Raw genomic sequence first — 17,539 nt, 5'->3', positions numbered from 1 at the left:
CTCTGACAAAAGAAAGTTGAAATTTATTGTGCAATGTCATATTCCAGGTGGAACAGTGCTGGCTGGCTATTTTTGTGATAAAACAGTTCTCTGTATTTTAGATGACTAAAAATAGATGGGGATATCAATATTATACTATTTAATAGAGAGCAGAGAGGAAAAAGAGAAACAATACTGTAATCCATTTCTTTTTTTTCAGATGATTATTTCCAACTGTTGCACCTGAAGACTAAATTTCATAACGTTCAGTTGCATTTTACTGTACAGTTTCAGTTCTGAGCATTTCACACATTATGTTCCATGTTAGGATCTTGCTTTGTTTGTTTGTTTGTATTATCCCGTTATTGAAATTCCATGACTTCATGCTCTAAGTCTTTTAACATTAAGGGGTTTATTAATTAAAACACAGTTATGGTCTTCCGTGCTATTTAAATACCGCGATCTTATCTCTGCACCTGGACAGTCTTTTCATATAAATACAATACAGCCAGACCACAAAGATCTTTATTAAATTTTCTGGGGCAGAAAATGAAAAAAGACATTTGGGTGTGGAATGTGTGTGGGAAACTTCTGTACATGGTTAACTGTTCCAGATCAGCTCTCTGATTTCCACCCCTCCCTCTAAAAATTCAAATAAACTAAGTGCTTTGAAGAAGCTAAAAACACACCTTTCATTCTAAATTTAGTCCCTGTTTAGGATAGATAAACAGTTGAAAAAGCTGCCAAGAATCGAGACACCCTGCCTGGTGAGTACTGCCAAAGTTTTCATCTCTTTCTTTTTTGTTTTTTCTTAGTTCAAAAGAAGCCTTTTATTACATCTAATAAACTCATCTGTGAGGGCACAAAATTCCGGAGTCCCCGTGTATATGGGTAAATGGCACAGAAAGAATATGATGCCTGTTGCACTAAGTGGATGTTACCTTTTTGAAATGTATGGTCTTTGATTGAAGAGTAAAATTAATTAATTCTTAGGTTCACGCATACACTTGGTAGACGTAAAAGCAAACACCAGCTAAGATTCAGCTCAGCTGAAAGTACATGCCCGGGCAATCCACACATGTATTAAGGGCTTTTCCCTTCATGCTGAATAACAAAACTACTTTCCAAGTAAAGAGCAGTTTGGGCTATGTACCTTTGTTAACTCTGTAACTGTTTGTCACTTAACGGCCTGGTTTATATGTTACCTGAGCAGTGCAGGAGGCACATGGCATGGCTAAGTCCCACACCCCTGCCTTGTAAAATCTAATCCTCAAAGTGATGCACCGCTGAAATTAATGGGACTAGCATCATCAGGCTGTTGTGAGGACTGCAGGTCTAGTTGATGAGACAGCCCCCCCCCAAAAAAGAAAGGAGCAAAAAGAAAGGAGCTCTATGCAAAGTTTCCGCCTGAGGTTGTTTCAGAATGACTGCATAATTCACATCCATAGAATGCCCTTAATGCGCTTCTTGGGAGTTAATTGAAAGAGGTCTCCTTCTCATGTAGCCATAAGTAGGGAGGCAAGGCAACATCTTTCCCATTATGTACGGTACCGTAATTCCCTCTAGCTGCAGGTAATTGGCTGGGAGGTGCAGATCATATGGGGAAGAACCACATAATTACCTGTGCTTATATGGTCGCAAAATCCGTACACAGCTCAAGCCCCTTGGGACCAATGCCATGAAAAAGCTGTGTGAAGGGAGCTGGGGACTAATTTACATGTATAGAAATGTAATAGCCCAAAACCAATGGCAAGCATGTTTTCAGTTATTAATGTTATTGCTAGTCGCCATTGTTCCATCTAAACAATAAAGCAATTCCTCCTCCATCCAGAGGAGGAGGAGGAGGAGGAGGAGGAGACAGCAAAACTGAGGCTTGGTTCAGACGCTACATGTTGTGCATGGCAGGTGTGTAGGAAAGCAGTGGGGGGAACAAGTTCAGGATCATATTTCCGAAAGCCCCAGTCACCAGGCATGTCCATTCATAAAAGCTTCCGGGTGTGTGTCTCAAGACTCATATCTGCAATTATTTCATAGCCACTTACATGCACGCCGTACGCACACATTTTAAAAACTTGGATGAAGAATAGCAACATTAGAGCCAACCCTGAGATCAGGTGATTCTTCCCGCAACCCAGCATATCCACAAAGAATAACTACTGATAATCCAGGGATTATCTTTATCTTTGCCCATAGTGACAAAGTACTGAAATTATGTTTATGCAGGAAGGAGCTAGCTGCTTAACACCGAGTCAAGCCAGTGGTCTTACTTCTGAAAGCCCCCCCCCCCCAAATAAAAAGACAAAGAACTTAGTACCTTTCCAGAAAATGTTTGTTTGTTTGTTTGTTTGTCTTACTCTCTCTGTCGCTTCTCTCTATATAGCCATGGAAATTTGTCATAGACATCTGTGCATTAACACAACTCCTGAAGCCCTTTATAGACAATTGTATGAATATTCAGTGACAGTTTAATACCCATATTTTAATAGAAAGAGAATAATATTTTCATTCTATCAGCTAAGTACAATATAATCTGTTTAGTCAATTTATAAATGAGTACTGTTTATCCAACATAATAGCATCATCTACTATAATGTGATAAGATGAATTATTTAAAAAAATATTTTGCCATTTAATAGAGTATAGTACTATTTTGAAAATCTTTGCATTTTAACTACTGATTTTTAAAAAATCACAACATATTTTGATCATGAAGGTGATTAGTTGTTTGTTCAAACATGTTAAGGAACAATTATTAGACACACACACACAGTTCTGGATAACCTGATATATCTCCCAATAATAGCATCAGGTCATTTGAATTTCAAGGAAATCATTTGTGGCAAAATTGTTTTCTTCCTCTTGTTTTTATCTTTCAAACAATAGGTTTCAGTGCGTGCAAGAAGCAAAATGAACTACGGAATCCAAACTTTGTAACTCAAAGAACAAATTTTGCTAGGAATTAAGGAATCCTAATTGGCTAATTCTTTTTTAAACTTATTTTGTTCTTTTTGGTTCAAAGAAACAGCCAAATGCCTGAAATGTCTGCAAGGGAAATAATAACAACAGAGTTCTAACCCTTAAATGGAAATGGCAACCAATCTGATGTTTTTACATCATCACAGCAGTCCTCTTTCTTTACAGTTGTAGCCATTTCACTGCCCTGCATGTGTTTAGCTTTCTAAATGGAAATATGTCCCAGTCAAACAGGTTCTACACAGTAAAGTGTACAGATATGGGAGAAAACGAGCATTAGAAATACAGAAGCACATGATTTTTCTATCAGAATTTATCTGAAAAAAAGGAATCTTTATGTACGTATTTTTAAATGAAGAAAATACGGCACTACATTTTATTAAAATGTAAGCATTCTAGACATATACAAATTACAAAAAAAGGTGTATAAAGTGTTACGTACTGGCCTGATTCAAAATTTGAGAAGCAGCAATATGTATTTATCATCTGAGTTCTCATAAAAGCTATTAGAAGCTAAAGTTTCAAGTAAAGACGCCATTAACTAAAAGTGAACCACCCAAAATCCTTAGGATTGTAAAAAAATCCATGATTTCTTTAAAGAAACAAAGCAAGAAACATTTATGCAATCTAATTTTAAATTTGTCCTCATTTTTTCTCTCTGTTAGTGAAAAATAGCAAAGTTTTTGTTGTTGTCAACTTTTATTTTTACTTCTCAAGTACTGTCAGAAGTCTGTCCAAGGGTTCACATACCCATATCACTATTGCTATATTAATTAAACATGTTCATTTAATTCCTTTCCTAGCTTCAGTCACTTACTGATATGACAATAGCAAAAACGGAAATTAAAAGTATTAGTTTTATAATATGAAGGTTTTGCTATTGATTTGAAAGTCCATCTAATTTATGATCACATTAATAAATGGTACGCCAAAGTAATCTCAGAAAAACCTGTAGGATTGCTCTGATGTTGGTGAATTTTTGATTGCACTCCCTTGTAACCCCCCACTCCCGCAATACACATCTCCACAATACAACTACTACTAGTAGCAAAGTCAAATATTTTTAATTCTTAGATCTAAAAGTATTTGTCGCTCTGCTGCACTACAGTGCATTGTTGTTACTTATCTACAAATTAATCAATATGGTAGCTGCTTTAAAACAGATCATACTGTTTATTTACACATCAACATTTTTTATTTTTAAAAGAAGAACGCAAAACAAAATCCAACTCATACATGAGCCAATTATTTGCTGCATGAATGCAAGGGTATTATAATATGAAAAAGCATATCTAGCCTTTATTGCAAACACAGTCTAAATATGTGCAGGTAGTTGATTAGGAATACACACACACACACACACACACACACACACACACACACACACTATTTCCTAAAAAGAAGGGGGAGACAGGACGACAATCAGGGTATTAAATGTGACTTCATTTATTACCATAGCCCATAATTCCTTTGGTAACACCTGGAGTCAACTGGTTTGACACCTGGAAATCACACACACTGAGAAAGCTATTTGTGCAGGTATGCTCAAAGTCCTAATTCAAAAACTTCAGTGGAAAATGAAGACGTCCTCCTTCTATTCTGGGCTGAGACCCATGTAAATGTTTCATAAATCCCTCTCCACAAATCTCTTTTAACATGCAAATCCATAAATCATCATAATACTGACAAAGAAGTTAACCCGCACGTGAAGCTAATGCGTATTCTATCTGGAACCGCATACTGGTAAAGCTACCCAAACTAGAGGCACTTTTTCAGAGTTCTATTTATATGCACTAAAAAAAATAATAATGCAACAACACCCACCAAAACTTTTTATTCCCACAGGTCAGAATTTTATAGACTTCTCTGTTTTGTCTGCCGGCATGATGATGGAGAAAACCAAAACAATCAAAAAAACCGTTTAGGATAGGAATCTGTTTCATTTGAAAACATGTTAATCAAAGGAACCAGTGGAACCGCAAACGGTAAGACAGACAAGGAGTACTTACTGAAGATGGTAAACCTGGAGGAACCTTTCGAACTTTCTTTGTTTGTACTTCTGAAAAAAGAAGACAAGTGTGGCTGTAAGATGTATGTTTGCAGGCTCACACCCTCCAGTCTAAGATTCAGCACTGAGCTAGCATTTATTATTAATTACTTGCAAGACAGAAGTTCAGTCTAAGTTTCCTTTTAGAAATGTGGAGAAAAGTGGCACAAATTAACTTACCCACAGAGGTACTGTGCAGGGGCCTTCTTCGCGGATTATTGCTAGAATACTGATAGTACTGAGAGCCAGGTTTGGTGGGTGAGAGAGCGCCTGGGTTGCCCATTTCCATGTCACCTCCGAGGAGACTTTGCTAAAAGATTTTTGAAAAATAAGTATTGTTATATCTAACTTCTCCCTTACTCGCCTTTCTATGCTGATTTAAATAACACACACACGTTTGTTTGTTTTAAAAAGGCTCTGCGACTGGCAAATTGGAATACTAACACAAAAAAATACTTTATTTTCAGATATGACAAAAATAGTACTGAGGCAAGTGATTTCTTTTCAGCGGAATACGTATTCTGATGGCCAAGCGAATGCTTTGAAATTTTACAATAGCCTTCCACTGTTATTGCTGAAAAGAAATAACAGTTGAACATATAAACTCTTTTGGAGTTACATCAAGTAAAGATCCCCCTCCCCACCTGTTTTGTTTTAAACTTACAGGGCGAACAAAATATACTGTGTTCATCAGTATTTTAAAAATCACCCTGTTGCTACAAAATCATTTCGTCATAGAAGAGTAGGTATTTTACCCAATAATGGGAAAAAAATGCATGTGTTAAATATAGCTAAATAGGAAACACAGCAAATACTTAAAAATACAATATAAAATGTGTTAATCAGGTATAACATCTGTGATGTGAAAATAATAGTATACAATGCAAAAATGAACTAGAGTTTTGCTAAATTGCTAAGGGGGGGGGAGAGAATGACTCTTAAAGCGAGTGGACAGAAGACGTTGCAGCAAAGTACTTCAACAGCATCTATTTTATTAAGTAAGACAGTGAACATCCACAAATATGAAATGTACTTATGAATGGACAATAGCTATGGCTAAACCAGAAGAAATGGTATCTCAGTGCAATAACAAGGAAAAAGCAGGCTGACATTTTCTAAAAATTCTATTTGCTATAACTACATTGAAACTTACCCATAATATATAAATCCCCTGATTATACTCTGCATTGAACACATTGTTCTTTTAATTTTTTTCTGGTATGCAATAAAACAGGTGCAGATACTACCATTTATTTTATATGATGAAGAAATTTTCCATTTAATAAAGAAATTTTAAAATTAAGTACCAAAAATCTAACTTTATCGTTACTTGTAATCAACTTTTACTGACTGAACTAATTACTGTACTTGATAAAGTACAGAATGTGTTTTCCCTAATCTAAATTCTAATCACCATGTCACTCACAACAGACTTAGTAATGCTTCACTAACACACCATTCACATGCAAAACACCCTAAATAGGCCAATTATGACTCTGCCCCTGTTCCCTGGTTAACCCGCTGAGAACTGAAAAATTTCACAAGGCAGTCACCAACTAAAACAAAGGCTCCTTGTTTTAAATTAAGACAGTCTTTTTGATTCTTAAATAGCTCAACAAAGTGTCATGTCTTCGTCTGAAAGCAGTTGGTCAAATATGACCCATGAGCTGGAAAATACTTTGTAAAATAAAAATAAAATCCAAATATAACTTTTTTTCTTCTAGGGGATGCATATTCGTTTCTTTTCCTAGATGTGCAACTGGTAAATTGGTAGTGCATCGTCAGCTACTTTCATAATTTTATGTGGTAGTCTTCAGTTTCTAACTTATTGCAAAAGGGAGATAAAAAAAACCCACCTACACATGACTCTGAAAATTGCAGAGCATTAAAATCACAAATTGTTTGGTAGATAATTAACAGCTGATAAGCTTATTTCCCTGTAGACCACTTTTTTTGCTTTTGACCAAAAAAAGGGGGGGGTGGAGTGTTCAGAATATGTTGCACACAGTTAAAAATAAATATTGCAAACTTTTTCCCACCAAAGTTTTAAATCTTTCATAAGTATCCTGGGAGAAGAAGCAGATTTCCTAAGTCAAGAGATCAAGCCAGAATCAACAACTAAGTATTACCAACCTCTTACTAATACATATTTTATAAAATGTATGGAATTCAGATACAAAATCAGACATACTACATTTAAGTATGGGGCACCTACTGGAATGAGCTACATATCTTAACAGTAAGATATAAGCAACAATTAAACTGATAGAATATATATAAAATTAACCAATTGTCTCTCAATATATTCACAGTATGTTTCCTATCAGGCTGTTTGTTTCTTGTCTCTGTACCTCAACACTACGTTTTAATGTAACTAGGAACAAGTCAGAAATAATTGGAAACCAAAATGGTACAAATCCACTATTTGACTCGATTTAGTTGGAACTGTTGCTATTCTTTACCTTTAGCACAGTCCACAACTTCAATGCTGAGATAGCTCAGTCAGTAGAGCATGAAGCTCTAAATCTCAGAGTTGTGGGTTCGAGTCCTGTATTGGGCAATTGCAGGGGGTTGGCCTACATGACCCTGGTACCCTCTTCCAACTCCATGATTCTATGATTCTAAGGGCAAAGCATTTCAGTTTTCAAAATTACAAGGCATGCTGGAATCACGAAGGTGGCAATAGGGAAGCCCATCACAAACTATGGGCCTGCGGTACTGCCAGAAAAAACACAGCCACCGAAGTGCACTTCAAAGTAGGCAAAAGGTAAAGGTTAAGTCCAGTCTAAGGCAACTATAGGGTACGGCACTCATCTCGCTTCAGGTTGAGGGAGCCGGCATTTGTCCACAGACAGCTTTCCGGGTCATCGGCCTAAACCGATGTCATTTAGGACTAAACCGCTTCTGGCACAACAAAATATCACAACAGAAACCAGAGCGCATGGAAACGCCGTTTACCTTCCCACCACAGCGGTACCTATTTATCTACTTGCACTTGCGTGCTTTTGAACTGCTAGGTTGAAGCTGGGACAGAGCAATGGGAGCTCGCCCTGTTGTGGGGATTCGAACCGCCAACCTTTTGATCAGCAAGCCCAAGAGCCTCAGTAGTTTAGACCACAGTGCCACCTGCGTTCCTTTTACTTTAAAGTAAGCCCCAGTGATGTAGGGTGAGACTAGGACTGCAGGACTGTTAGAACTGTAGCTTCAAACAAGATGATGGAGTAGTCTAAAAACACTTTGAAATATGTACAAAAAGCAACAAACGTACATTTTACAATATGTGAATATGCATTAATCAGGCATGCTAGCAATTGCACCAAGTAAATGCCTACCACAAAACACTGCTGGCTCTCCCCTCCAGCTTGTCACATAAGTGCCTTTAATTTTGCCTTTATTTAAGCCTTTGTTTTTCATTGGAACAGCTAAGTCATTCTTCTGAGGCAACAAAACATCCTTTTACGTGCTCTTATGGGGGCTTCTCTAAGTACTCCACTGGGGAGAACCAAGATAAATATATATCTACTCATTCTGAGATACTTGTAAATAGAACAACAGGCATTTACTATTGTTCAGCCAGTGCTAACATCTTGTAGTTGAGGAAAGGGAAGACTGGGAAATCATGAGGCCACCACGTAACATTTGGACTTTCTGAACCTAAAAAAGTGAATAAAACATTTTATAGCTAATAAATCTACTACTGTAGATTTATTCAGAAGTGAACCTTTTGAGACGCCCATTTTCTCTCTTGTACTCTGATAAGGCTACAAGGGTTGCACCTGCTATCATTTCAAGGATATCACTGTGTACCACCAATATGCAGTCAAGATAAAGAAAACGTTACAAAACCTAACAGAAATAGGCTTAGATGCATCCAAGCTATCAGAAATTTTATCTCCCCTCCACTTGAATGCCAGAACCCCATATCACAAATTGCTTTTGAAACCCTGTACATATTTGCATATGCAGTAAATATTTAAGAAAATCTAAAAACTCCCTTGAACATGCAAAACAAGTTGTGCAGTTCTAAGGGTCCAGGTTGAAGAGGGGTGGAGGCAGAAATCTTTATTAAAAATTACTGCCACGATCCAAACCAAAAACCAGTCTTACACATACTACGACTAAATTCAAATGGTTGGTTCTATCTAAAACATGCTAAGCAGCCTGAAGGATTGACATCACCCAAATAAACTGTGCCCAGCAACTCAGATAACCTTCAGAGCTACTTTTCCATGTGCCCTCACCTTCTGAAATAAGGTTGGTGGCTAATTCCCCGGATACATTTACCTGGAGATGCCTTTGTTATCTTTTAAGTGCCAGGTGAATGTAGTTTGGCTCGTTCACTTGGGCTTTTAATTGCAACCAGCACACCTTTCTTTTTTAAAAAATGTATTATTTATTAAATTTGTATACCTCCCATCATCTGAAGATCACAGGGTGGTTCACAACATAAAAATACAAAATGAGAAAACAAAATACACAATAAAACAAAAACAAACCAATAACCCCCTCCCACAAACATATTTAAAAGGCCATCAAATGTTAATCACCCAAAGGCCTGATTACAGAGAAATGTTTTCACCTGCTGCCTAAAGCTATGTAATGAAGGCACCAGGTGAACATCCGTGAGGAGAACATTCCACAAATTGGGAGCCACTGCAGAAAAGACCCATCCTTGCATTGCCATCCTCCGGACCTCTATTGGATGAGGCACACACACAAAGAAGGGCCTCAGATTATATTTCTCTTTCAAACGTTTTACACTAATCGAAATGCTTTTTGAGGACTTTTAAATTCAAAAGGTGAAATTGGAAATCTCTTTAAAATGTAAAGAGAAACTAGATCTTGAGCTGCCTTTCTACTATTGGAAGGGGCTCATTCCATTTTTAAAAGGGAAAAGCAAACTCGTGGAACAGCACCTCTCATGCTGTTACAGAGGGTCCCTCAGTCTCCCAGAGCCTATTTTCAGGAGGGACAAGAGGGAGGGAGAATTAGCAAGAATCACCTTCCCTGTATTCTGCCAGTGATAGGTATCTTGTGAGCAGAATTCATTTCATGGGCTCTTGGGTTCCAAGTGATTGCTTTGGTCATCTTGAAGCAGTTACCACCATTTGTAATCCATGCAGACAGAAATAATCTCAAATTACCCTCATTTTCTTTCTTTCTTTACTGATGCACACCAGTGTGCGTGGCATACAAGAGGGCAGATCTCTGCCTCAACACTACTAGGCAGTGCAGAAGGAACCCTACGAGAACATGAAGAAGAAGAAGAGTTTGGATTTGATATCCCGCCTTTCACTCCCCTTCAGGAGTCTCAAAGCGGCTAACATTCTCCTTTCCCTTCCTCCCCCACAACAAACACTCTGTGAGGTGAGTGGGGCAGAGAGACTTCAAAGAAGTGTGACTAGCCCAAGGTCACCCAGCAGCTGCATGTGGAGGAGCGGAGACGCGAACCCGGTTTCCCAGATTACGAGACTACCGCTCTTAACCACTACACTACACTGGCTCTACACCACACATGGCTAAGCTTCCAGGTCCTCTTCATAAAAGACAAGAAGAAGGTAACATGAAGAATACTACCCTAAGGCAATTGGTCAATACTGTAGCATCATCTGCTAACTGCAGGTGCTACATACCCAATCATTATGATACTTGTGTTAGTTAGTGACGGTCTCTATAATCCTCCACAGTTTACAACAAACACAAATGACACACTCACTTTCCCAAGTAAGAGTTCCACATTCGGGTCAAAGCACATTCCACAGCAGGAAACTCGATCTCAACAAGAGACCCCCAATGCCAGATTCATTCCAAAATCCTCATTGTAAAGCTGGGGATGAACTGAATGCAAATTGTGTCTTTCATGTATGAATCTCTCCCCCCCCCCCATCCCCTCTCCTTCAGATTTGGTTGTTTTTGTCATATAAGTGCACATGATACCTTTTCATTAAAAAAATGCACTAGTAACCGAATTCTAGCTGAGAAAATGAAACCATGAATTAAGGAGGAGATTACATTTATTTGTTTGCTTTTTTAAAAAAAGATTAATTATCAATGCACTTTAAAAGGGGGAGGGGATTTACTCTCATATATTATGAAACTTTTCTCCACCAATGAAAATGATTGTTTTCAGCTAGATAACTGCTGCACTTTAATTTTACATACACAGGCACACACAAACACTCATACAGGTTTTTAAACATGAGTGGAAAATATATTTTCCACCTCCCAAACTATTATGTTTAAGCTTAATTACAGATATGACTAAGATTAAAATGGGATGAGTGGTGGCTTTCTGAATGAATAATTAATTAACGAGAAAGGTAAATGACCTTGAATGGTACAATCTGTTAAAAGAAATGAATATTTTATTTTTATTTTTTTAAAAAGCAGGATAGGGAAAACGTTTCTCTGGAAAGTCCCTTTGGCTGGACTTCCCAAAACTCCCTCCCTCTCTCTTTCTCACCCCCCTACCACCACTTTTTCTCTCTGTCACTTCTATTAAATTGTGATCAGATATCAAACACTATTTCATGGGGATGTAGAACAGAGCGGGGGGGTGGGGATGAGTCTTAGATGAAACCAGATTACGCTCTTTTTCTGAACACTTGCCAAATGTTTGTAAGTTGAATACATGTTTGGGCATTCTTGCACTCAAACAGCTGCAGTTCTACACTGCCATCACAAACCTATGTGATCTATAGTGACTCTAGGCCATATGTTCCTCTCTTCTTATGCAGCGAAGAAAGGAGAATGGCCTTGGGGCTTAAAGAATGGGGGGGGGGGGGAGTGAGGGCTTGCATGGCCCTGAAAGGTGGATGCCTTCTAGATTTCTCCCGTACAGAGTCACTGCCATAAAGGCCTGGGCTACCCGTTTGCTATCCTGTTCCTACATGGCACAGAAGGTTGTAGGAGACAGTAAGTTTTGACAAGCAGTTGTTGTTTTTTAAGCGCAGTCAAAAGCATCATTCATTTATTTTATTTTTCTTGGATGGGGAATTATTCACAAGACAGCAAGGAGTGAATGCAGCAATGCTAACTTGCCTATCACATCTTATTGCTTGTGGGCATTGGGAGGGATGGCAACTGAATGGACCAGTCTAGCTTTTAGCAACACTTTTCTCTTTTCTCCTGCAAAGCATTCATGGGGGAAAGGAAAGTGGCACCCTATCTACTCTACTACACAAATAATCCAGTATGTGTCATTTATGAGTGCTGTACAGATCTCTTCCTCCCATAGAATCTTACATGGAACTCCAGAACGCATATTAGCCCCGTGTGATCCTAAATGTGCTAAGTCAAAAACTATATATATAGTGGAGGCTTACTATCAGATAAACATATCTAGGGTTATAGTCTAAAAATAAGATTTGTCATACGATGGTTCTGTCAACGTCACGTGCATCAAGTAGCATCACCTCCAAAGTCCAAGCAACAGAAAAAGCTTACAAAGTAAGCAGCTGCTTGTAAACAGGTGTTCCATGCAATTTAGACTCCCAGTTGCAGTGCACCTATGGTGAAACAGGTAGCTGCTACTGCATAAACTCTTTTGTAAGGGGCAGGACTAGCTAGTTTGCATGACTATGGGACTATGGGTGTAGCTGCATTTCCTGTTCTCCTCTGTTCTCCTGTTCTCCTCTGGATTGCCTTACACATGAGTAACACGTACAATTAAACTTTGTGATTATTCCACACTAACTTCCAATTCTCCCTGATCTCTATGCAGCACCTTTGATACGACAAACTTTCCTAACTGGCTCTATGGGTTGGGAGTTGAAGGCATTGGTACCAGTGTGGTTCTACTCATACCCACAGAACCAGTTCCAGGATGAGGACTTCCAGCTTGGTCCCTTGGCAGTTACACTGTGTGGTCCTGTAGATCTATCTTGTCCCTTGTGCAAAATATCATTTTTTTAAAAAAAGCATTTGGGGCATGGTGATGCTGATAACGCCTAGCTCTGTCTCTCTTTTCCACTAGAGCAGGGGTCAGCAACCCACAGCTCCGGAGCCGCATGTGGCTCTTTTACACCTTTGCCGTGGCTTCAGGGCGGATACTAGCGAGGGGAGGAGGCGCATTGTGCACCCCGACACTCCCCATTGTGGCGGGCGCTGTACTGGCTGTGACGTCGCATGGGGGTGGTGCGTGCGTTAGTCACGCACCGTCCCGACATCACCTTCCCGCCCGCCCGCTACATTGTAAGGGGCATGTACGCTGGTCACTGCATTGAAAGGGGGCATGTACACTGGTCAATGTTTTGAAGGGGAGTGAAGAACACACACACACACACAAAGGTAACTTGTTAATTTAACGTTTATTTCTATGAGGAGGAGTAATTCTGAGGGGTCAAACAAAGAAATAAAAAAAAGTGACAAAAAAGTTATTTTTATAATGACGAGTTTTGCGGCTCCCAGTTTTTTTTCCTTCGGAAACGGGTCCAAGTGGCTCTTTTTTGTCTTAAAGGTTGCAGACCCCTGCACTAGAGGAAGGGAAAGCTTTCCAGGTGCTTAATTTGTGCCTGAAACAGATGGTGGGCAGCATGAGGACCAATAAACTGAAACTGAATCTCAACAAGAGATTCTGGGGGTCTAGAAGTTAGGGGAGTGTCTTACTCTGCACAGCACTCCATTCCTTCTGAAGGAGAAGGTGCATAGGATGGGTGTACCCCTTGATTTCACCTTCAGTGCAGGCCTAGCTGGCCACAAGTGATGATATCCGTCTACATCTACACTTTACTAGCTACGACCATCCTTAGATAGGGATAGTCTGGCCACAATGATCAATGTCCTTCAGGTTAAGATTACTGTAATGCACTCTATGTGGGGCTGCCCTCGATGAAGGGTTGTAGTTTGCAGCTATTGCAAAATGCAGCCACAAAGTTGCTGACAAGTATGGTTGGATGAGACAGCCTAATACTGGTTCTTCAAGATCTGTACTGGCTGCCTGTTTGTTATTGAGCCCAATATAAGATGCCCTGATGGATAAATCTGTAAATTGTTTGGAACCTTGCTACCTAAAGCAGCATCTCATACTATACTCTCTTGCCCATATAAAGTAGCTCCTTTTGCCTATGCCATCATCAGAGGAGGCCAAGGCAGCTGCAGGTTTTAAAAGGGCCTTCTCAGCGGTGGCAATTCAATTTTGGAACACTCTTCCCCCAGCCTAGCACCAACACTTGCTAGTTTTCAACATTAGCTGCAAATGTTTCTTTTATGCAAGTGAAATGTCTGCTTGTGCAGTATTTTTATTTGGTTTTATGATTGCATCGTGATTAATTCCACAAGCAAACAAACATGTAGAGATGTCAAGCTCTGCTCTCAAATACCCATAACTTAAATATACATACATGCATGCATGCATACATACATACATACACACATATAAGGGGACACACACACGCCTTTCTTACAAACAATGCAAGGCATTGGACACCACATCACTGAAACAAGTAAACAAAAAATCAAAAGAAAATACAATCAAATAATACCCATAAAATCCACAGCAATTAGCCAAAACACAGAAAGCAGCAAACAAAGCTGGAATAAAAATCCAACTTTCAACCTAGCCAAAAGGCGACTCAGGATTTAGCCTGTTGCCTGGAGCCATATGATAGCTGGGCTCATATAATACTGGCACCTATTTAATTCCCTGGGAAGGGCATTTTATACTCGATGAACACCACAACTGAAAAGGCCTTTCCCCTGATAGATATACACCAAGCCACAGCTGACACGAGCCACCTGGGGCATGGCCTCTGAAGTTGAACACATACCAGAAAAGGTAGTATCTTTGGGACAGAGTACAGTATATAACACACTTAGTGCATAGGATGTACCTATGCCTTCTGCTTTGCCTTTGCCAAATTTATATACAGACTACAGTGAGAAGGTGGGGAAGGTTTATGCCTCCATTCCCCAGCCACAATAGACATGGAAATTCTGTTGTCCCCCATCCACCCCACCCCCTGTGACTATGGGCTTAGTAAAAAGAAAGTAAGAAAGTTACTACCGATGCCAAAGGGGACCTATTTATTAAGTCCCATAGCTGCATTAAGGGAGGGTTTTTTTCACCTTGATCGCAGCTGGGGGAGGAAAGAAGTAAATCTCCCCTCCCCATATACTGCTGTTAGGATAACAGTTCTTCTCCCTTCATCTCTAATAAATTAAGGGGGGAAACAGAAGACTTGAATTAACTATAATGCATGGTTTTTCCCAGAGTTATACCTACTGAAGCAGCTGTATTGTGAGAGCCAAACGCAACACAACAAAGATAGCCATATTTTTGTCCCTATGTCAACCCCATTCTCATGTAAAGCAGGGAACTCATTTTTCACATTAGAAAGGGGCACACAGGTTAGGAAAACTTAATATTTCACAGCCTTAACTCCACATTTTTCCCAGTGCTAAGAACATGAAGAGGCAAGAGTTTAGTTCCTTCAAACATATGCACATTTTCAATGCAAAACCGAAAAACACCTATCCCCATTCCATACGTGAATGAGACAGACAAAGGGATAAAACATGTGTTTGCAATTATTAGGTTCAGTTTGATACTGATTTTTTTCAGGATTCTGCAGCAAAATCTGCTGTTGTCCTGATGCAAAAGATGATTGGCATTGGGTAGACAATATCTCTCAATGGTGGAAACAGAATGTCAAGGCATGAAGTGCTTAAAAAAACCACAACCCAAACAACCCCTATTTACAGTGTTTTCAGGTAACCCATCAGACGTCCATGTTCTTCAACAAAATTTTACTAAGTGGGTACATACTATTTCAGAGGGTTTTCCCTCTCATTGACATAACCTTAAAATGCATCATGATGGAACAAGCTATTGTGTATTAATGTCAATGATAATTATTTTAATTCTTCTCCTCACTCCCTCTCCACAGTTGCAATATCTCATGGTTGAGCTACAAGATTAAATCTCACTATTAAAAAAATATCAACGATGAATTAATTTCCCTTAATTGCATACTTTGAACATTGAACATAATGGATAAGTAGTCCCATTATTTGCCTGCTAGCTGTTCTTTTAGGGTATAATCATGGATTAATCCTGGGCATCATTTGGCTTTTATTTTAAAAAGTAGATGGTCCAACAGAATAGTGCAAATGACCACAGATGACATGTTTTGATGATGAAGATGCTGGTGACATTAAATAGATCCCACTGAGCAACCCCCCCCCACCTTTTCAACCAGAGAAAGCAGAAATGTTGCTCTGATCTTCCAAGTTCTTACACTGGAGTACTACCGAGGCAACTGATTTTATGATTAGGCAACTTTTAATATGCACTGTTTTTAGATGGAGGCTTCCACATATTTACATGCATCTTTCTGGCATGAAACTTCTCAAAGCTGCCCAAATGAAATACCTAGATTTTGCTGAACAGAGTAACAAAAGCTACTGTCATAGCTTCCAGTGATTAGTGAACATCTTAACTGCCAGAAATATATAACCGAAGTAACTATTTTGTGAGCAAACGTTATCAATAAATTGTGTTATTGATCTCTACTTTGCACAGATATTGTGTTTATATACATCACAACCACAATCTCTAAATATGTGTTCTTTATTAACAACTGCAATAAAATTCAGTAGCAATCTTCTTAGGAAGCTTGATGTTGCAGCAACAAACTTGTACCTTTGAACACTTGCTGAGACCACTGGATCAGCACTCAGAGAGGTCTATCCATAGCTCTAAGTAAAAATAAAAAAATAGAACCTCCATGTTCAGGGGAAGTATACCTCTGAATAAGCAATACTGGAAACAAACAACTTGTATGTTTCTTGTGTTTGAACTGTTTGAAACAAGACTGGCTAGATGATCCAAGTACTCCACCATTCGGATGAGGCTGTGAGCTCTGCCAGAGGGGCAATGGAGAGAGTTAGCACCTAAGCGCACATAGGACTGCAGCCTCACCAGTATTGGAAATGTAGCAATTAAATCGTGCAAGGGCTAAGAGAGTAACATTTATTTTCTATAAAACACTAATATCCCACCTTTCAGCTTAAAATGCCTTCATGGTGGCTTCAGGGCAAAAAATGATTAGTTCCCGAAAGATATGCAGTTTAAATGAAATAGTGTTTGTGATCTTTCTCTCTGTGTTGTGAGTGAAATGCACAAGTACTATGGGCAAAAATGCCTAGTCAGTTGATGCGTCTTTGAGCACATCCTTTAGCACATAATTCCACTGCATGCTGCAATCACCTCTTACTTAAAAAGTGTTCCGCTGACAAACTGTTTCAAAAGACTCACTAGCCTATCAAGATGATTGACGTCAGTCTTTCCTGTGTGTTTCAACTATAAAGAGATTGCGCCATAAAATCTAAGTCAAGATATTTTAGATTGGGTGGATTGTAACTGGATTCTTATTTTATACTACTTCCTCCACTTGTTTGAATAGGAGAACACGGGGGGGGGGGGGAGAGTGGTGACAAGTGCAAATACCCCAGAACAAATACTACACGGAAATGATGCTCTAACAGTATAGAAGCCCAAATTAAAATTCCAATTACTACCTCCAAATGTCAGCAGTTCGA

At 39.1% G+C, this 17,539-nt stretch overlaps 1 protein-coding gene across 16 annotated transcripts in view; it reads right to left on the bottom strand.

The window, feature by feature from the left end:
• The window catches only part of TCF4 (transcription factor 4), a 344,984-nt gene that overhangs the window by 131,020 nt on the left and 196,425 nt on the right, over positions 1 to 17,539 (bottom strand). For 15 of the 16 annotated variants that reach the window (XR_013843351.1, XM_079994854.1, XM_079994843.1 and 12 more), the window contains 2 exons: positions 5,180 to 5,309; positions 4,962 to 5,011 (listed from right to left, as the gene is read on the bottom strand). The exons of the other annotated variant lie outside the window; for it this stretch is intronic. Coding sequence is in view for 14 of the 15 variants with exons in the window: in XM_079994854.1 (XP_079850980.1) it covers positions 4,962 to 5,011; positions 5,180 to 5,309 (180 nt within the window). In the remaining variant the exon portion in view is untranslated. The remainder of the gene's footprint in view (positions 1 to 4,961; positions 5,012 to 5,179; positions 5,310 to 17,539) is intronic. 16 annotated transcript variants of the gene reach the window in all.

This window comes from Podarcis cretensis (assembly GCF_951804945.1).
Source record: "Podarcis cretensis genome assembly, chromosome: 11".
Classification (NCBI taxonomy): domain Eukaryota; kingdom Metazoa; phylum Chordata; class Lepidosauria; order Squamata; family Lacertidae; genus Podarcis; species Podarcis cretensis.
Note: the sequence above shows the minus strand (reverse complement) of the source record. Positions and strands in the feature narration are given on the sequence as shown.